The 21,463-nt window shown below is 51.3% G+C and overlaps 1 protein-coding gene across 1 annotated transcript in view; it reads right to left on the reverse strand.

Annotated features, from left to right (window-relative positions):
* ANK1 (ankyrin 1) overlaps positions 1-18,307 on the reverse strand; it is a 101,139-nt gene extending 82,832 nt beyond the window's left edge. Inside the window, exons 1-2 of the mRNA XM_032618509.1 lie at positions 18,234-18,307; positions 12,455-12,556 (exon numbers count right to left, since the gene is read on the reverse strand). Of these exons, the coding sequence (XP_032474400.1) occupies positions 12,455-12,556; positions 18,234-18,272 (141 nt within the window). The 5' untranslated portion in view covers positions 18,273-18,307. The remainder of the gene's footprint in view (positions 1-12,454; positions 12,557-18,233) is intronic.
* Between the last annotated feature and the right edge of the window lie 3,156 nt (positions 18,308-21,463).

Raw genomic sequence — 21,463 nt, forward strand, 5'->3', positions numbered from 1 at the left:
GCGACTGTCACTCTGGGCTCAACGACACGAGGGCATGAATGAAGCTGCTGGCAAAGAAAGCGCTACAACAGTATAAATCTTGGGTCCTCTCCTCAAATTGCCTGCATTAAATTTTCAGCCCAAACAGAAATGAAATCAAAAGGGAACAGGGGTTTTCCCATCTTCCCTTCTCTTCTTGTTCCCGTCCCTCACCTCCCAGCTGGAAGATGCTGGCATCTGAGGAAGCAGGACAGGGAACCGGAGGGGTGCCCTGCAGAGGCATCTGAGAGGGAGCAGGGGGCCGCTCTGGAGTGCTTGGGAGGTTGGCACATCGAGCGAATAAACAAACACGTTAAGGATGATGTGAATCCGTGGAAGTCAGATTTCTCGCTGTCTGAAGGGATTTAAAACCTGGAAAGAGGAAAGGCTAGGAAGAACCCTGAGGTCTTGGACCAGTATTGGCTTGATCCCATGGGTCTTTAAAAATACACATACACAGATAGATGTAGAAATAGTTACAGACGTGTCTACACACATGACTAGCAGTAGCAGTGGGCACACCGAGTGATCAGATTTTGGTGTCTACATACCAGCCTCCACTAAAAGGAAACAGGGGGCCTTGGAAAAGTAGCTGATCCAGGGTTGGGGCAGGGCAAGTACAAAATGCCACTGGGATAACTTATGCCAGAAAGTCAGGAAATCAAGAATGATGCAAACACGTCACATAACACAGAAGCCCGCTTATTGAAAGGGCTCCCAATGGCCTGGTGTACATCTGAACATCAAAATAAGTCATGAGAGTATCAGATTACAACCCATCAAATAAAACAGGAATCCATGAGTCTGAAGAGACTCATTATAAGTAAATAATGAATAAAAAACAAATCAATGAGGGAGAAGGGAAAGTTTATCCTGAATGCCAGCTAGTAAACGTAGAAGAAATGATGGAGATGGAGAATCACTCCTTGGAACCACCATAGTGGTAGTGATGCAGGCAGAGGTCATCCGTGTATGTGCCAGGAATGGTGGCTGGGAGTTTGATGAGGGACAGGATATTGGCACTATATAGGAATATTCCTCCCCAAGAAAATACTGATCAACTACAGAGGGAAAAATTGATGATATCACAGTAGAAAAACTTGGCAGACACCAACTTCAGCAGGTGATCAACGCTAAGGTCCTTGGAGTGGAAAGGGAGCATGATTTCTATGGGATCCTGCTAGGAATGCTCTGCCTCTGCCTGGCCACCAGGAAACATCAGCAGACGCAGCTGAGGTTCAAACTACGGAACGGAAGACGGTCAAAAAGAGTAGAATACAGGCCAAGGCTGAGGAAGCATTCCAGGTTGAAGGAGGCCGATAAGACATGACAAGTGATCCCAGAGGGGCTTCTTGGAGAGACTCTGTGTCATGTGGGAAAGTGCCCTGACTACTGGGTGGTACGCACCGGCTGTTTAGGGGTGACGGGGAACTCCATCATCTGTAGTACATATTACAGAGCAATAGAGAGGAAAGGTCGCAGAGAATCTGGGTGAGGGAGATGTGGGGATTCTTTGTACAGTTCTTGCAAATTTTCTATAGGTTTGAAATGTTACAATATTAAAAAAGAAAGTGGGGGGTAGGAAGGAGCCGTGTGGGAGGGGTAGAAGAGGTTGTCAGAGAAGCGGACGCAGAGCTCTGCGTTACTCTGGGCTCTGGCTCTGGTGGGAGAGGACGGGCAGCCCGTTGCGGTTCCCGCGCCTGTAAGGATCAGAGCCAGAGTGAGAGGCTGAGCACACACATCCCTCCTACTTTACAGGCCCCGCGAGGGGCGACCTTTACCGGAGTTGAGAAGACCGTTCCAGGCTGGAGACCCCGGAGAGCAGCCGAAGCCCCACGTGGGAACCAGCGGACAGGAGGGCAGGGCAGGGCCCCCACACACCTCACTGCAGCCTCCTTCTGACCCGGCTGTCACGTGGCTCCCTGGAGACCGCTTGGTGGGAAAGGTCTGCTAAAAATATATGACCCGGGGTCTAACACATCGGAAGCCAGAAAGAGCTGAAGCGATTGCTGTCACCCTGGCGGGAAGTCAGCCCTCGTCTCCTTTGCCATCCTGCCCCCGGTCCAGGGCCAGGGAAGGCAGAAGCAGCTCAGAAACAGAGAGGAAGGCGTACGGTCAGAGGGAAAGGCACAGGACCAGCTCTGCATGTGCCCCTGCTCTGCTCTATTACAATCGAAGTTTACCTCCTTACCCAGGCAGAGCTTATGATTTAGAGGTTACTGGATATTCACAAGGAGAAAAACACTTGAATGCTTTCATTATCTTAAGAAAAAAAGAAAAGAAAGAAAAAACTAGAAACCCACACCTCTTTGGGAGCTCCGGGAGGAGATGCCTCGACCCGGTCCCCTTCCCTCTCCTCTCCGTACACACCTGGGCAGCTTCCTTGTACTCAGAAGCCCAGCGGCCGCAGGGGCTGGAGGCCCTTGGGGACACAGAGGAAAGCGTGAGCTCAGGTTAATGAGACAACGGGACTAACGGGACTCTGAAATTCAGCTCAGCAGCTAAGAATATCTCCTGTGGACTAGAAAGAGAATCTACATCCGAGATCTCAGCATTCCTTTAACAGGATAAAAAGAACCGGCTCTTCAGAAGCAGGGCAGTGGGGTTTAGAGGCAAGAACGTCGGACACGGGACGAGGGCCTCTACACTGTCCTCCTGATGTCTAGACACGTCACTTCACCTGCCAGGCCTCAGCCTGTCAATCTTCAAAATGACAGGCCTGCTTCTCTGAATTCCGTAATTCCAGAATCAGTGTACGCACGCACTCTCAGAAGACAACTAAAATAGGGGAGGGCGGGACGAATTGGGAGATGAGGTTTGACATAAATACACTACCATGTGTAAAACAGATAGCTAGTGGGAACCTGCTGTATAGCACGGGGAGCTCAGCTCGGTGCTCTGTGATGACCTAGATGGGTGGGATGGGGGATGGGAGGGAGGTCCAAGAGGGAGGGGATATAGGTATACATACAGCTGATTCACTTCACTGTACAGCAGAAGCTAACACAACATTGTAAAGCAATTTGACTGCAATAAAAAAAACATATGTGTTTCTGCACATAGAGATGCAGAAACACATACAACAAGACTCCTGCCAAACAGTGGTCTGGGGGGGTTGGGAGCAGAAGGGGAGACTACCAGAAGACTGACTTTCTGTGTTTCTGTAAAGTGTGAGTTTTTCAACAACCAGCCTGCATTCATTTTGCTGTTAAATGAAAGATCTCAAAACACACTCAGGGACATGGTTGTCACAAATGACAAAAACGGGCCTGGCACACCCCGTGCGTTCCCTAAGAGTCGACGGAACTGAATTCACACCCATGCAACCTGACACACACACAGAGCTATCTTTCTTCTTCGTCTCTCGAGACTAAGAATGCCACATCTAGTCTTCACGTTGTAAATTCACAGCAATCCAACCATGAAGTGGACTTTGGAGGGTGTGCTTTCCTTGTAATATGTTCCAGATCCTTCCTGACGATGCTATCACTCTTTCTAGTCCCTCGGATCCCAGAGATGTCCCCGTCGTTGCTACAAGTGGACATTTTTATATACCTGAAGCAGTCAGTTAACTCTCCCTTCACCAAGAGGGAAGGGAAATGAACATAAAACCAGTCAGCCCGTCCACGGGGTTCGGTGCACAGAGGCCAGGCTAGGGGTTGGGAGGCCCCGGCTCCAGCTCAGGAAGACTCTTTGCCTCTTCACCGACCTCACTTATCAAGCACCTGCTCTATCCACTCCACAGGGGTGATGTAAGCCTTCAAAGTGGCCATGCCCGGAAGGGCCTGGGAAAGCAGAGACACCAGAGAACTGAAATCTGTGATTCTTAAAACACCGTGGGTCACTCTGATTCATGTCAGGCAATCAACTTCCTTTCCAACTATAAATTAGCCACTGTAATTAGCAAGAGGAACCCCAAATAGCTCATTTCTGCCACGATGCACAAGTCATTTACCTATTTAAAATAATTCAGCGGAAGGAGGTTTTCAGGTTCTGTCTTTTTCACTAGTACCTTTTCTAGCAGGAACCGGAGCTCCAGAAGAGTCCCCGGAACCAGGCTCTGGGCGTCTAGTGTTCCCCTTGTACACCTGCACGCCCCGGACCACCACTCTCCCACATGGGGGGGGGCTGCAATCACACACCCTTCCCCTGCTTCTTCACTCTTCCAGAGCTGCGACAAACAGCACATTTCCAGAAGCCTTAATGCTACCCTGTGATCGTATGGTATACCATGTATCGAGAGGCTTTCTGTGTGAGCTGGGGGGTGCAGGTAGAATTAGGGAACAATGTAGTTGAACATGACCTCTACGCCTGTCAGCAGTTCCTAAGCAAAAGAGGATGCCAGAGGGGACTTCCCCGGTGGTCCAGTGGTTAAGACTCCGACTTCCCCTGCAGGGGGGTTCGATCTCTGGTCAGGGAATGAAGATCCCGCGTGCTGAGCAGTGCGGCCGAAAAAAAAAAAAAAGATGATGCCAGAGAAGACTAACAGCCTCCATACTGGCCCTGATCCAGATGCATCCTCCTGATCGCCCCATCCTCCCCTCTTACATTTCATGTACCCCAAGCTCACTGACCTCCCCGCTGCCTGTGTCCTTGGCCACCCCTGCCTCCGCACAGTCCGCTCCTTCCCACTGCAGTTCCCCGTTCCCAATTTCCCTGGCAAACTCCCACTCTTCCTTCCAGGGCTTTCTCTGACTCACCGCAGCCACCACCCCCAGACTAGAAGTGATAGCAGAGCACTCACTGTGAGTGGCTCGCACGTGGCTTAGTAGAGCAGCTCAAGAAATGCTGAGTGAATGAATGAGTGAATGAGGGCAGCCTCATTCTGGATGGCGCTGGATTTGTAACCTTCTATTTACAAGCTGGACTTCTTTCCTGGCCTCCAAGTTCTTTGAGAGCAGGGAATGGTTGAATTTAGTGTTTCCCAAGGTCCTGGGGGTGTTCTAAGTGCTCAATACATGTTTATAGAACTATGGTATAGAGAACGGGGAAGGAACAAGGTCCTGCTGTGTAGCACAGGGAACTATATTCAATATCCTGCGATGAACCAGAATGGAAACGAATAAGAAAAAGAATATATATGTGTGTATAACTGAGTCACTTGGCTGGACAGCAGAAATTAACAGAACATTGTAAATCAACTCTACTTCAATAAAATAAAATGCATTTTGAAAAAGGAAAAAAAGTGAATTAAAAGAAAAATGTGAACATACATGTTGTGTGAGTACCTGAATAAGCAGAGAAACTTCAGGGGGTCTTTGCCAGCCCATCTCTCCAAATCCAAAGTTATAAAGCTCAGAAGATATTCAGAAGTAACCTCTAGACCTCAGCTCTCTGAGCTATAAAGTGACACAGAGTTGAATGCCAAGATCTCCTCTAAGTTCTAAGACTATAATTTGGAAAGGTAGCAATTATCACAAATCCTGATCAAAAGACTTGGCATTTGGCTGCTGTAGAAGACATTATTCTGTAGCTCTTGTTCAGGTGCTCCATTTATTTGAAATGCTGAAAACCCTTCACCTTCAAGATAAACAGGTACCCAGCAATGCTGGGTACATGTGGAAGGCACATGTGGAAATTTAGGGAACATCAATGGAACTAGCATGGTTTCACAAGCTCTCGTGGGCTGTGTCGGAAATTGTTTATGTTTCGTGATTGCTCAGATGGTCGAGCTTCTGGATACAGCAGCAAACACTGCCACATATTTGATGAGTGTGGCTGGTGCCAGAAGTACCATCATGCAGGACAGTCATTATCCCAAGAGGGACTATTTCACGCTGCTCTTAGAAGTGGCACTGCTTACGACGACGTGGATGGACCTAGAGATTCTCATACTAAGTGAAGTAAGCCAGACAGAGAAAGACAAATACCATATGATACTACTTATATGTGGAATCTAAAAAAAAAGATACAAATGAACTCACTTACAGAACAGAAATAGGCTCACAGACATAGAAAACAAACTTATGGTTACAAAGCAGAAGGGAGGGAGGGATAAATTAGGAGTTTGGGATTAAAATATACACACTACTGTATACAAGAGAGATAACCACCAAGGACCTACTGTATAGCACAGGGAACTATACTCAGTATCTTATAATAAACTATCACGGAAGAGAGTATAAAAAAAGAATATATATATGTATAACTAAATCACTTTGCTGTACATCTGAAACAAACACAACATTGTAAATCAACTATATTTCAATAAAATGTTTAAAATAAATAAATAAATTTTAAAAACTCAAAAAGAAAAAGTGGCAGTGCTTAGATGGAGTTCCTACATGGGCTAGGCGTCAAATAAATAAGGTTTCATCATTAGTGGTTACAGCAGACTGGAGAGCTACTGACTGATTTTATGAGCACCTACTACGTGCAAGTCAGAATCCTGACAAGGAGCGCTGAATAAAGCAAAGTCCCCTCCCTTCGAGGTGCCTCCACTGTAGCAGGGAAGACAGAGAGTAAGACACAGACGCATAGCAAGTCAGGCAACAGTAAGTACCATGGAGAAGAATAAGACAGGCTAAGGGGATGGAGGCTGCCTGGGATGCTCCAGAAAACCCTTCTTCTAACTCTTTGCCTTATGCCAGCGCTGCAGACAAGGCTTCTCCTGTCGGAGTGAAATTTCCTTTATTCCTATCAGGAAGGCCGATGAGCCAGGGTTTGTGAGCGTCATAAGAACAGAGCAGAAACCTAAAATAGTGAGGCTTTTCGCCCCTGGAGTTAGAGCTGGCCGTTCCCAGTGGAGCCCCACGTAGACCCAGCAATTCTAGGAATTCGGGAGAACAGAGGCTCGTGACTTGCTCTCCTCTCGTTCTCTTTTTATTGGGCTAACTGCTAAGCACGTAAGGTCGATGAGTGCATCCCAGAGAGTATGTTTTTTTCTTGCTATGGCCTCCATAATAAAATATTTTAATTTGATATAAGTAATCTAGCAATAATTCTGGAAATTGGACACATGAGGCTGCTGTTAGTATGTGTCTAATTATGGAGCCATTTATTCAAGCCAGTATCGACCATATGACACGTCGTGTGCTGGGTGTTGAGGGGCAGAGGCAGCCATGGGCTTCGCCACCAGGTCGCTTAGCATCTACTACGACAGATAAGACGACTTTGCTATGCTCTACGGTCGGACACGGCCGAGCTGTGAGGGGATCGGGGTGACGACAGCGGACATTGCTTCAGGCCCTGGGGACAACTGTGTCTTCACAATGGCTTTTGAGCTGAGACATGACCCAACCAGCCCACCGCCATGTGCGAGAATGACACGGTCCCAGGCTGAGTCAGGGCCCCTGGCCCCCAGATGCCCTGTGCCGTGTGTGCTGAGACCACCACAGCCAGGGCGACAACCCTGTGAGCCTGGTGGGGGCAAGTCCCTGGGCTTCGCTCCCAACCTTCTCCCCCCCTTATTCAGAGCCCCCTCGGGATTCTGCCTGGTCCCCTGCCTCAGCTTCCCCGCCAAGTCTCCCCGCTTCTGTCCCTGTGCCCCAAGTCGATTCTCCACACGGCAGCCAGGGCGATCTCTTAAATACCTAAGTTAGATGGAGTACCTTCCAGAGGCGTCCCATCACCCTTGAAGCAAAATCCAAACCCTCACCGAGGCCTGAAAGCCCTTCAAGATTCCGCCCCGGCAATTTCTCCCACCTCCCCGCCTACCATGCCTCCCTTCCATCCTTCCACTGCAGCCACACTGTTCCTGTTCTTCCCCAAACAAACCAAGCTCACCCCTGCCCCAGGACCTTAGCACATCCCCTCCTCCAGGAACACTCACCTCCAGAAAGCACATCGTTCTCCCTTACTTCTTTTTAAATCATCCCCTTAGAGAGGCCTGCCTTAACTACCCTCTAGATGAGGCCCCTTTCCCTCCCTCCTTCATGGGATGTCTCATTAGCTGATGTTATATATCTGTTCCTTTTCTTGCTAACTCTCTGTCTCCTTCACCAGCGATAAATGTCACGAGGGCACAGACTTTGTCCCTTTTGTCTATCTCGCTCAGTGCCTGATACCTGGCACAAACAAGGTGTTTAATAAATACGTGTGAAATGAGCCCCACGAAGACACTGGGGGATTAGATTCAACACACCTCTCGGCCCTGTTCTCATGCGCCAATGCCAGCGTTCCACTTCCTTGAGTGCTGAGTGGCTTCCGAATCTCTCTCTTTGGGTTGGACCTCTTATCTGAGTCCCAGGCTCAAATACAGCAATTGCTTACTGTATATTTCACTGGATTCCTCAAAGACTCCCTAAGAAGATGCCCGCCCAGCCCTGCACACACCGAGGCTGCTCCCGCTTCTTCTGTCCGTGAGCGGTGCCAGCCTCCACGGCCCGCACAAGCCAGACACCCTTCAGCAGGGTCCCTGCTGAAGCCTCCTTCCCCTCTCCCAGCCCCTTCCAACTCATCCATCCCCATGGCCACGACCCTGATCCAGGCCTCCGACGTGTCTCTCCTGCACTACTGCTGTCATCTTATAACCCAGGGGTCCCCCACCCCCGGGCGCGGAGCACTACTGGTTCACGGCCTATTAGGAACTGGGCTGCACAGACGCTCCCTGTCGCTCGCATTACCACCTGAACCGCCATCCGTGGAAAAACTGTCTTCCACGAAACCGGTCCCTGGTGCCAAAAAGGTTGGGGACCGCTGTTATAACTGGCTTCCCTGTATCCACCTGTGGGCCCTTCCACCTGTCGTGCTCACAGTGGGCACCTGTGGCCTTGTCCCTCCTGTGCTTGGATCTGTGGTCGCTCCCCTCGGCTCTTAGGATAAAGAGCAGAATCCTTAAGCGGGTCTCCAAGCCGGGTGGATGCTCTACCAGGACACACGGATGCAGCTGTGCAGGTGGTCAAAGGCTGAAATCCCTCCATCCTTCTCGGTCAGTCCCCCTACTCCTGCCGTCCTTGTCCCTCCCCAAGACCCTTCTCCTCACTCGGCAACCAGAGGGTCAACGTGGGGCTCGGCAGGAAACAGTGGCACACACGTGCCCACACTCGTGATGCCCACGCACAGGGCTCAGGCCCTGGGGAACGCTGACCCCGTTGTTGGCCGCTGTTGATCATTGCCCCTGCCTCTCGGGTCCAGCACAGCCCTGAGGTCACCTCTCCGGCCTCATCTGGTCCCCGTTCTCTCCGCCTGCAGCTGTTCTGGCTGCCACTAAACTCTCCAGGCTTTTCTCTGCCTCTGGAATGTTCTTCCCTCCCCTCCCTCATTAACCCCATCTCACCCCTCAGCTCAGTATCTCCTGTTCTAGGAGTCTTCTCTGACCTCCAGCCCTACCCCACATCTTTCTTACACATTCTCCTAACACCCCCTGCCTTTCCTCATGGCTCCTAACATAGTTTGGTCTGCAGATCCATTTGCGTGATTACTTGATTTAACAGCTCTCACAGCCAGTAGACTATAGTTCAGAGACGATGAGGATGATGGCTTTTTTCTTTTTTTAACCACTAAATTCCTAAAGCCCAGCTCTACACGTGAGGAGGTATCCAGGAAGACACTGGCTACCCGGGTCTGAAGGTGGAAAAATGCTTGGATCAATGAAAGACGCAGGTATTCATGGAAAGATACTGGCGTAGGCACATGTAGACATGTGTCCTTGCGTGTGGACTTGTTCTTTTCTATAGCTATAATCATGGTGATCAAAATCAGTAGACATAATCTATGCAATAAGAAAGCTGCCCTGAATATTCAGATGTCTCTTAAATAAGCCTCTTTTCACACTACTTAGCGTAATTATTTCTGAGTATGGCAAACAACTCCTATTCTTTCCACGAGACATACTCTTTGAAAGCGTGTTGCTTATATAAGGATCAGCATTTGCCGTATTACTGCTATCATGGTCCACTGGCTCCAAAGATTCAAGCAAAAGCAAATTCTGGAGCCATGACCCCAGGACAAGAGCCTGTTTTTATCTTCTCAAAACAGTGAACGCGTGCTTTAAAAAGAAGAAGCTCTCATCCCGTAAGGAGGACGGGTCTGTGCGCATCACAGGGCAAGGGCGTTGCCCGGATGGTGTGCTGAGGTTAACCGAGGTTCAAGTTCTGGCCCCGCTGCGCCCCACCGTTCAGTCCTCTCCCCCCTCCCCCGCCCAACACACTCCACTCAGAGCAAAAGCCAAATCACCCGTTAACAACAGAAGGAGGCTCCAGCGATGCTGGCACTCCTGGGCGGGTCTGCAGCTCTGCCCCTGCGGCAGCACAAGACAAAGAGCAGCGGGGCCCAGATCTGGGGGAGGGGGTGAAGGAGCCGCGGGGCTAAACCAGTAGGAGGGGCTGTGCACCACGGGGAGCCCTCCTTTCACACACCCGCCCCCCACATCATCTCCTCGCCTGCAGCAGTTAGCAGTTTCCTCTGGCGCTAAGCCCATCGGAAAGCGTGTCCATGAAGTGCAAATACTGCCTCATGCTCGTGGAGCCTGAGATGAACCGAGGAGGTGCCTTAGAGGAGCAACGGCAGAGGGACAGGCCATCCACACGCCGGGGCCTCACCACCAGCAGCCCGATCAGGACCGAGCCCCTCCCGGTGTCATCAGAATCTTCCAATTTCACACGGAAAATCAGCTCTGGCTCAGGGCTTAGGGACATGAGGTTGACCCCATTTCTGCTAAGTGGCTCCTTTGAGTGCTGGCGTCTTAACCCTTGGAAGGCCTCTGAGGGGCTGGTGCGTCTCAAGTGGGCGCACTGCGGGCACTCAGCTGGGTTTCTGGGCCTGAACAAAGGAAGCCAGAACTCGCATCCCTGCCGCCCAGAAATGCATCCGCGGGTGTCCCCACGGGGCTGGGGGGTGGTTGGCGACACCACAAGGACAACTCACACAGCCCCTCTCCTGAGCCCTCTGATCTCAGGACTCTCCCTTGGCCCCCAGACTTTGCTCCTACTGTCTCTCCCCATGAAAGAAATGGGTCCAGAGTGTCAACCTCTCCAAAGGCGACCTTTAGGGCTGTATGTTTACTTAGAATCACCTCGAATGTCCTCAGGCCTGTGGACGCGCGCAGGCTGGGATATTTGGGTGGAGGGATGACATCTAGTTTGCACCCCCAAGTCTGTCCACACGCCTGTCTCCCCTCTGAAGTTCACGGCCATGGCTGCTCCTTCATATCACACGCCTACTTGTTTCCCATCACACCACCCCCCGCCCCCGCCCCATCCTCTCTGATCTTCCAGCTGTGGATTTAGACCACAGAAGACCAACTGGATCCAAAAGGAGTCTTGGCACAGGGTATTGTACACCTTAAGTAGGATGAGGGCCAGGAAAGTGAAGCTGAGGGGCCGGGGCCAGAGGCACGCCGCCAGCGTAAAAGTTAAGCTGCATTCCTGGTATTTCCCCTGCTGGCTTGTAAAAGTCATCCAGTCCAGCACAACACGGATGGACCCTGAGAACACCGTGCTCCGTGAAATAAGCCAGTTACAAAAGACATACACTGCATGAGTCCACTGTTATGCGTGAGGTACCTGGAGCAATCAGATTCCTAGAGGCAGACAGGAGGTTGGTGGTCTCCAGGGGCTGGAGAGGAGGGAAGGGCGAGCTGCTGTTTAATGGGTGCAGAGTCTCAGTTTTATGAGATGAAAAGAGCCCTGGGGATGGAGTGTGGATGTACTTAAGGCCACGGAACTGTACACTTACAAACGCTTAAGATGGTCGATTCTATGTTATGTGCTTTTCACCACAATTAAGAACAATTTTTTTAATGGTTAAGATGATTTTTTAAAAAGTCACAATCGGTAACTTGCTTCTCAATCAGAAACGGAATCAGCTGTGTACGTGAACAACTGGCAGAAACAAACAAACACAACAGAAGTCATCCATCCACGGCCCTGGCCACACCCCTGTCCTCCTCCTTGGGAGTAAGATGCTCTCTATTCAGTCAATGCCTAGATTTCTGGCCCCAAACCTGACTCTCTGTCTTCCAATCCATCCCGCACACTTTCAGTCCCCTCCCCCTCTCCAAACCAAGCCCTGTCACTCAGCACCAGAAACATCCAGAGAAGCCCTTTCAGCTGCACTAGTTCTCAGTCTCTGTCAGCATAGGACAGAGCAAGTCCTCAGCACTGTTTCCTTCTCAGCACAGCAGCACACCCACAAAGCCCGCTGGTGGACAAAGGAGATGAATGTCACCACTGACACAGCATCCTTCAAAGGCCCTTCCTCCAGCCCACTTTCAAAGGCCACAAATTTTAAGACCGAGCAGGGACCAGCCGGAGACTTCTAAGGGGAGAGGCCGCAGGGGATGGAGCTGGGTGCAGCCCACACTGTTCGGGGCCCTGGGCCGCTGCAGGGCCACAAACTCCAGGGTTAGGGCCTTCAGCGGGTGGGAGCCCCGAGGGATGTTTGAGGCCACTGGGAAAAGGTGAACAGAGGCAGATTCAAGCCTTCAGGAAAGGGCACCGGGCAAGAGCCGCTCTTCAGGGACCACATGCCTGCCTGCACCCTGCATCTCGCTTACCTGATTACAGGTGTTAATGTCTACCCCATTCCGCAGGTGGTCCAAAGCTTTGTCCAAGTTACCTGATCTTGCTGCCCTCAGAAAGCTGGTAGCAGCATCGGCCTGTGAGGAGAAAGAGAAGCTGTGAGTGGGTCTGCGTGACAAAGATCTCACTATCCACTCAAGCCCAGAGCTGTGAAAAAGGGCCAAGGTCACGGCGGCAGCCAGCACACCCTCCTGTTCAGGTGCCCACCATGGTCCCCAGGCGTGTACGGGCCTGGAGCCCCTGGACAGACCGCTCTCCGCCCACGTGCGGGGCAGCCTTTAGAGCTCAGCCTCCCTTCCTGTTGGTGTTTTTATGAGCAAGCGATCTTGGCTAGGACCCGGGAGGGGCCGGCCTTCGAGAGGGTTCCCATTCCACCAGTGACCACTCAGCAGGCCTGGCGTCTCACTGCCTCGATGCTTCCACGGGCTCCGCCTTCCCCCTGAGGAACCCAAAGCACACTGCCCGGCCCCACCCACTGAGTCACAACTGGAGGCACCACAGGAACCAGACGCAAGCTCTTTGGTGCTATTCTGTGGTTTTGTTTTTAAGTAAATAGCGCGTAGCACTTACTACGTGCCCAGAACCATTATCGGCACTTGACATATAATATGTATCAACACACACACACACACAGATGCATTTCGTCATTTAAAATATCCCCAAGAGGTAAGTACTATTGCCGTCCCTATTTTACAGATGAGGGAACGGAGGCCCAGAGAGCCCAAGTGACTTGTGCAGGTTCACACAGCAGGGAAGAGGCACAGCAGGCAGTCTGGCTCTGCCACCTGACCCGGCAGGTGCCCCTCGCCAGTTTTCCTGAATGACAATAAAGCACTTGGGGTCTGTATGCTGAGGCTCAGCCACCTACAGGCACATCCAGACCCTGCCCAGGACATTGGTTTGTATTAGAGATGAATGATGGCCAGAGAGTGAGAGCTGGGGGGATGGAAGACAACTGCAGGGGCTCTGAGCAGCTCCCCTGCGTCTAGGGGGGCCCTACAGTCTGCAGGTACCTCTGCTCCTGTGTTCTTATCTGTAAGCCAGGGAGGGAGGGGGACAAGGCCTGGCTGTGAAGCTGAAAGGAAATATTATACATGACTATAATTATTACATCAGCACAAGCACGGAGCACGGTGCTTGCACACGGTGTGCACTCTGGGTGAGTTTAACAGGTGAGAACTGTCAGGTGACAAGCCACGTGTGAAGTGGGGGGAGGTCAGGGTTGGGGGGCTTATGCCGTTCCTCCAGAAGATCCACCCAGGGGTGCTCTGTCTCCTTCCATGCTCCCCTCATCCAAGAACGTGCTGTACTGGGCTGAACCGTGGCCCCCCAAGATACCCCCTGCACCCTAACCCCTGGAGCCTCTGAATGTGACCTTACGTGCAAAAAGCGTCTTCGCAGATGTAATTATGTTATGGGTCTTGAGATGAGATTGTCCTAGATTACCTAGGTTGGCCCTAAATCCAGTGATAAGTGTCCTTACAAAAGACAGAAGAACACACTCACACACACACACACACACACACACACGAGAGGTCGGAGTGAAGCGGCCACGAGCCAAGGAAGCTGGCAAGCAGCAGAAGCTAGAAGCTAGAAGCTAGAAGCGGTCAAGAATAGTCTCCCCTGGAGCCTCCGGAGGGAGCGTGGCTCTGCTAACACCCTGATTCAGACCTTTGGCCTCCACGCTGTGAGAGAAGATATTTCTCCTGTTTTAAGCCACCGAGTTTGTGGTACTCTGTTAGAGCAATCACAGGGATGATGGTCCCTAAACATGTTAGATTCAAAGTCTACAGCTGACCATCTCAGCGCCCTACAATGAAACCGAAGCAGGCCTGCACACCTTCACCCATTAAACAGTTAATCCAGGGCAGGAAAGATTCTCCAGCCTTACAGATCTTCACACCGGAGGGCTGCCCCGTGCCCCCGTCCCTGCCACCTCAGGCGAGGATTAATCTGTTGGTTCCTCATGAGCTGGATTCCCAGAAAAATCAGGCTCAAGGTTCAGTCCCTCCGAAAATATCTGTCTGTGCCTGCTGGTTCAGAAAGCCTGTCTGGACTCAGCTGTCTGGAAAAAAATATAGTACATTATTTCCCCAAAATGAGAGCATTAGAGAGAGACACATCTCCCACTTGTCCAAACTGTCTTCTGCAACACAACCACAGGATGTGGGAGGAAAACCTAAGCATGGTGGATACAAATAGAGGCAACACCAACTAGGGACACTGTCACTATTCAAAGCATCAAACCTAGGAAGCAAAGGAGAACATTTATGACGGACAGACAAGCAGATACACAGAGGGCTGGGGAAGCCCAATCTGGATGAGGCTGAAGAAGGCTCGATAGTTTCTGTTGTGTGTCTAATTGAACCATGAAATTATAATACTAATATCAATCAATTCTATCTTTCAATGCTGATCACAAACTGTGAGGCAGGTATAATGATTATGTCCATTTTAGAGGTGACAAAACTGAGGTTTGGAGAGGTTAATAACGTGCCCAAGTTCTGTGTTAGTTAACACTCAGGGATTCAGCCCAGGACTCCCTGAATCAAGCCAAAACCTTCCTACTGCCCTTGACCCCGAGGTGCATTCTCAGCGATTTCAAACCTGAGGGTGACCAGAAAGCCATGACAGGTGTAGGGGCTGGGAGGGCCCCCATGCCTTTCCCAATTAAACAGTGAATCTATGGCAGAGAAAGGGTCTCCGGCAGGTCCTGGCTCTGACCCTGACCTGCTGCGTTGAGGCCGAGACAGGCCTCTAGGAAGGAATCATCCAGTCCCAGGCCTTCCCTTCCCTGATGATAAAACTGATGGTAAAAATAAAGTGACCGGTTAAGGTCACCTAGATAGTTAGAGGTGAAGTTCAATTGCTAAGGCTTTTTCATTTTCTTTTCAGTCTTCTCTGGGCATAGAGTCGTCAGGACCCAGGTAGGATCCTCAGGGTATCTTACAGGTGGATTGCAGGTAATAATGGTGTCATTCCACTGTGTATCCCCCAGTTTTAATTCTACAACTTATTTCCTGAGGTCCTGTTTCAAGTCCAGAATCCTGCTAGGGCAAAGAGAGAGAGTAAAAATCCTGACTATAGGTCTCTGCCCTCGTGACTTGCAAAACAAAGTGACAGAGTTAGAAAGTGATCCATTCCACAGGCATGCAGTGGGCACCTCCTAGGTGCCGGAGAATATTTCAGCTGCAGAGCAAATGGCCCTCTTTGGAATGTGAGACCCACTCTTGCCATCTTGTTCTGCTGAATCTCTAACTCAGTTTCCTGCAACTTAATGACCTGTCCTAGGTGCCGTTTCCTGGTGCGTCTAGGAACAGCCTGTAACCCAGTAGGGCAGAAAGAGAGTCAAAAGAATCCAATATGCTCCATTCAGAATATTTACCTGAGTAAATACCAACCAGAAAAACAACAATAATGACAAAATACGAACCAGACTATCTCAGCGCTAGGATAAATTGGAGCAGAGTCCCTGGCCCTCCCTGAGTGCCCCGTCCCTGCAGGGCAGCCTCAGAGAGGCCTCTCTGTGTGGAGAGACCAGAGGAGCTAAAGAAAGCTGCTTGTTGCGTCCAGAAAAATCAGTCCACGCTGGCCCTAAACCCTGTACCACCACCGAGAGCTGTCACCCCTCTGAGCACCCACACCAAGGCTGCCCACTTGCGCCTTTGCCCCTTCCTCACCTTGAGCTTTATTTTAACCTAATTTTACCCTTGAGGAAACTGCCGGCACTGAGGGGAGGAGGGGTCGCACACATCTCATTGCATACGCGGCCCACATCCCTACAGATTAACCCACGTGATGTCCCCGAACTTCTTTTCACAATGAAACAAGTCACCTTTATAAAGCCCTGCCTATGTGTTAAGCCCTCTGCACCAACGACTTCACTGGCTCCGCCCAATAATCTCCAGAGGCAGGTACTTTCATTGTCCCCTCTTCACAGATGAGGTAAATGAGTCACAGAGACGTTAAGCATCTTGTCCGAGGTCACACAGCGAATCCTGGCTGGGCAGGAATCTAAGTAGTGCTTCCTCACTAGCCATGTTCTAGTGCCCAGAGATTCCACTCCAGTTCAGCTCTGGCTGGAGAGAGCCTTCCGCCTCTCAGCACTCAGAGGCTGTGCCCACTTCAGCCCTCGCTTCAGGAGGAAGGAAGCAGAGGGGAAAGGAAGGGAATGGAATTCCTCTTGGGACTCAAGTTCTCATCAGGGCTGCTCGTCAGAAAAGGGAGGTGAACCCTTGGTTACCTGAGACGCCCGACTATTATTAAACTTGCACTTCCTGAGTGGGGCAGCTACAAATATAGCAATAGATAAGTAGCAGAGGGGACTCCAGTGTCCGGGGAGGGAGAGCCGGAAGCAGGGAGCTAAATGTCAGCAAGCCTGCACCCAGGGGCAGGGAAGGCTGCCGAAACACCGGAGCCAGGTGGAGTCTAGGTTTAGACCAGGTGGGAGAACCCAGGGCCTCCTCACGCCTTCTCTGGGGCTTGAGATGGCCTCAGTTTTCCCAGAACAAATCATGACTGACTTTTTCAAGGTCTCCCAGTGCAAAATCTCATCTCAAAAGATGAATGGAAACTGAGCTCTCATTAATTTCTGTAAACAGTGATAAGACAGTATCTCCTTCCCAAAGGGTCTTGCTTGGACAAAAGGCAGAGTCCCTGTCAGAACTCCCAGTAGAGGTTCTGGACCTTTTCCTGAGGGGCTGCAGCACATCCAGAAGACCAAGTACAGCAGGCGGTGTTTGGCCTGTATATGGGGGGTGCCCTTCACATCTGAGAGTGCCTTCATACTCAGCGCCCGGGTGTTCCTTGGAGCCCACGTCGGGCCTCCAAGAAAGAACAGGCAGTGCCCGCCCGCACACACCTGTGTGGCCCCTGCATTAGGCTACTGACGACAGAGACACAGAAGTGAACCCTGGGCCCCAGTGTGCGCTTTCATTAGGTTTCTTTCCAGAAAGTTGTGCTATTAAAGGTGTCACTGAGGAAACGAGATGTGTAAGCCAGAGTCCCGGGTCCTCTTATGACCTCTCCGCACAAGTACAAGGCCTTGGGGAAAACCCCGTCCGTTCCTGCGCTCTTCCAGCCTCGTGCTGGGAGGCTGGGTGGTGCAGGATGTGAGAAGAGCCACAGTGGACCCTGACGTTGGACAGACCTGGCGTGAGGCCCCGCTCTGCCACTTGATGCTGTGCCTCGCACAAGCTCCCAGACCTCGATTCCATTAATAAAGTGGGGACAGTGCACAGCTCGCCGGGGGGTCCCCCGGCTCCCTCTCACCCCCATTCATTTCCCGCTGACTCTGGACCTCTGGGCGCTCGTGTTTCCAAGGTCTAGGGCTCAGGCGTGCCGCGGCCGCCCGAGGCGGCCCTTCTCCGGCCAAGGCCAAGGCCGGGGCATCCCCGCAGGTCCGAGTTGGTCCCCGCGAGGGGCGGCCGGTCGCCCCGCACCGCAGAGTCAGCCCCGCGGGACTGTCCTCCAGGCACCTCCGCGCGCCCGCCCGGCCGCCCGGCCGCCCGGCCACGGGTCCGGCCGCCTCCCGGCACCAGCCCCTCCGCGGCGGCGGCCTCCAGGCCAGAGGAATTTTCCTCTGGATCCCGCTAGAAGCCTCGGCGCCCGCGGACGTGAGGCAACAGTAGGGCGGCTGGCGCGCGTCCCCGCCCGCGCCCGCGCCGGGAAAGTTGGTGGCCGGCGCCCGACGAGCCCGCGGCAGGGGGCGCGGCGGCGGGGACCCCGCCCGGCGCGGGCCGGCCTGGCACTCACCGCGGCGTCTGGACCCGACCTGCGCGGTCGCGCTGCCATCGTCCGGCGCCGGCGCGGAAATCCGAGCCCGCGGCCGGCTCCCCTCCCCCGTTATCTGCTCGGCTGCGCGCGGAGCGCCAGCAAGTTAAGCGGCATCAGGCTAAAAATACAGGCGCCCGCCGCTCGCCTCGGCTCGGCTGGGCTCCGGCGCGCGTACCCTGGCGCCCGCCCGCCCGCCAGCCGCTAGTGGGGCCTCTTCATTTCCTCCTCATCCTCGCGTCTGACGCGAAAGGTAACGCGGAGCGATCTCCGGAGACGAGGCCCCTGCGGCCGAGCCCCGCGGCGCGGGCGCGTGGAGGGCCGCGTCCTGCGGCGGCAGGCGGGTGGTGCACACGTCCAGGCGAGGTGAGGAGCTCCACGCTGCATGGCGCTCCCGCCCTGCCTCTTGTCTCCCCGACCGCCCGGGTGAGTGGGCCCCGGGGCCGGCGGAGACGGCCAGGGCGAGCTCAGCAGAGGCTATTTATGCCCCATCACCGATCTGCATGTTTCCAGCTCTTGCAGCGTGTCCTGAGATGCCAGCTCATCAGCCTCTTCCAGCTGCTGCCGGGAGCCACGAAGCGGAGTGAAGCTGAGACGCGGATCTGTTACTACGTCTCCCTCATCCCCCCAGTCTGACGGTGTTTTAGGGAATGTCACCCAAGGCCGGAGGAAGCTCCCAGATTCTGCTCCGGGACCACCCTCACCTTTTCGTGTGGTCATTTCGGGGACAGATGTCAAGAGCGTGTGTGGGGGGGGGGGGGGGGAGGTGACACCAGGGATTACGCTGAGTGATGAGCAATGGCTAGCAGAAGCAGTGACAGAGATTGTCACAGCCGCTGGCGATACTGCTTGTCCCAACATGGATGTTCTGTATCGTGAGCCCAGCTTCACGCTCTCTTCAAATAGCAGTTTAGACGCGACACCAAATGCTCTTTTCCCACCCCTCCTGCCCCGAAGCGTGGGGGGCACCAGACAGCTACCTATTAGGTGAAGGACATATTTCGTTACCTCATTTAACCGTCGCAGGTGCCTCTTGAGGTAGAAGATGCTATTGTAGTTGTGTGGATGGAGAAGCTGAGCCCAGGGAGGTTAAGGTCAGGACCAAGGTTACTACCGGTAAACAGAGGGGCCAGCTGACCCAAAGCCCTTCCATTAGCAACACTGGCAAGATCCCCAGCCCAAGTGTGCCCAGTGCCAGGAGGGGACAACGCGCGGGATACCCTGAGGTTAGAAAAAACTGAGTGTTTTCCACGGTATGGTACTCTTGTAAATTGGTGGAGCCACTGTGGAAAACAGTATGGAGGTTCCTCAGAAAACTAAAAATAGGACTACCATACGATCCAGCAATTTCACTCCTGGCTGTTTATCCAAAGAAAACAAAAACACCAATTTGCATGCACCTCAGTGTTCATAGCAGCATTATTTACAATAGCCAAGACGTGGAAGCAACCTAAGTGTCCATCAACAGAGGAATGGCTACAGAAGATGTGGTACATATATACAATGGAATATTACTCAGCCATGAAAAAGAATGAAATTTTACCATTGGCAACAACATGGATGGACCTGGAGGGTATTATGTTTAGTGAAACTGAGTCAGACAGAGAAGGACAAACACTATGCTTTTTCACTTATATGTGCAAACGGAACTGTAAAACAAATGAATATTAACAGAACAGAAATAGATTTACAGATACAGAAAACTAGTGCTTACCAGTGGGGAGAGGGGTGAGGGAAGGGCAAGATAGGGGAAGGGAATTAAGAGGTACAAACTACTGGGTATAATATAAATAAGATATGAGGATGTAATGTACAGCACAGGGAATATAGCCGATATTTTATAATAACTTTAAATGGAGTATAATCTATAAAAATATTAAATCACTATGCTGTACACCTGGAACTAAAAACGAATATAATATTATAAACTATCTCTACTTCAAGTAAAAGAAAAAAGTAAGGTGCTCTTCAAATCCATTCGACAATTAGGGGAACGTCCCAAATAAATGGAATAAATAAAGATCAAGAGAGAAGGACAGGATGTTGCCGAAAAAGAGTGATCTGAAGTGTATAATGCAACTAACCTCTCCCATGCGGATGAAAACACTGGAATTTGAAGACAGCGGCATCAGAATTTTCCAGGCCTGAGACCCTCAACACCATCAGAGGACAGGCAACCTCTGAAAGGTGGAAAACGCCACACCCCTGTACCAAAGGCAGGCGTCTGGCTGGGGGAGTCACCATGGCCCCTTCTCCAAGCACAAACATGCACACATTTTAAAGACACGGGTTACCCTCCAGGTCTCTTGCTCTGTGCTTCTTAAAACTGCTTCTCAGATTTGCTAAAAGCCTCTACGTAGAGAGCTTCAATTAATAAATTATGGTTACTGGAACAGCCCTGATCATAGCCCAGTGCAATATCTCAAGGGATTCCAAAGCACCGTTCCCACATTAATATTTAGAGAGAGAGAAACGCCCTACTCAAATGGCAGATGAACAATATATAACAGCTTCAAAAGCACTAATTCAATTGACTCACACGATGAACTGAAAAATAGACCATTTTTAACAGCTGCATTGAAGTGTAACCAACACACTGTAAACTGCATATTTAAAATGTACCATTTAGTAAGTTTATATATATATATATATAAAACCATCTCTACAATCAAGACAATGTACCTCCAAAATCACCTCCAAAAGTTTCCTTCTGCCCCTTTGTAGCCCCTCCCGTTGGCACCTACCCTCGCCAACACTTGGTAGAGTTAGCCTTAATTTAGACATTCTAACAGATGGGTAGGAGTATTTCATTGTGGTTTTGATTTGCATTGCCTCATAACTAATGAGGCTGAACATCTTTTCAGGGGCCGACTTGCCATCCACATAACTTCTTTGGTGATGTATCTGTTCAAATCTTTTGCCGATTTTTAAATTGGGTTGTTTGTTTTCTGATTACTGAATTTTGAGGGTTCTTTCTAGACCAGCACATCTATTTTAAAGGTGAGATGAACTGAGATCTTACACGTAAAGTGAAATGTTCAAAGTTAAATAGCAAAAATTCCCAACCCAATTCTCATACCCACGTAGTATAACTCCTAAGCCCCGGGTTCTTTATGCCATAATTGCTATGGGTTATATACAATCACAAAGAAAAAGGATGAACTAGTCATAGTGGACCAGACGCTGAATACAACCCATGGTACTGTTGAGAG

The sequence above is a fragment of the Phocoena sinus genome, chromosome 21 (genome assembly GCF_008692025.1).
Source record: "Phocoena sinus isolate mPhoSin1 chromosome 21, mPhoSin1.pri, whole genome shotgun sequence".
NCBI classification, from domain to species: domain Eukaryota; kingdom Metazoa; phylum Chordata; class Mammalia; order Artiodactyla; family Phocoenidae; genus Phocoena; species Phocoena sinus.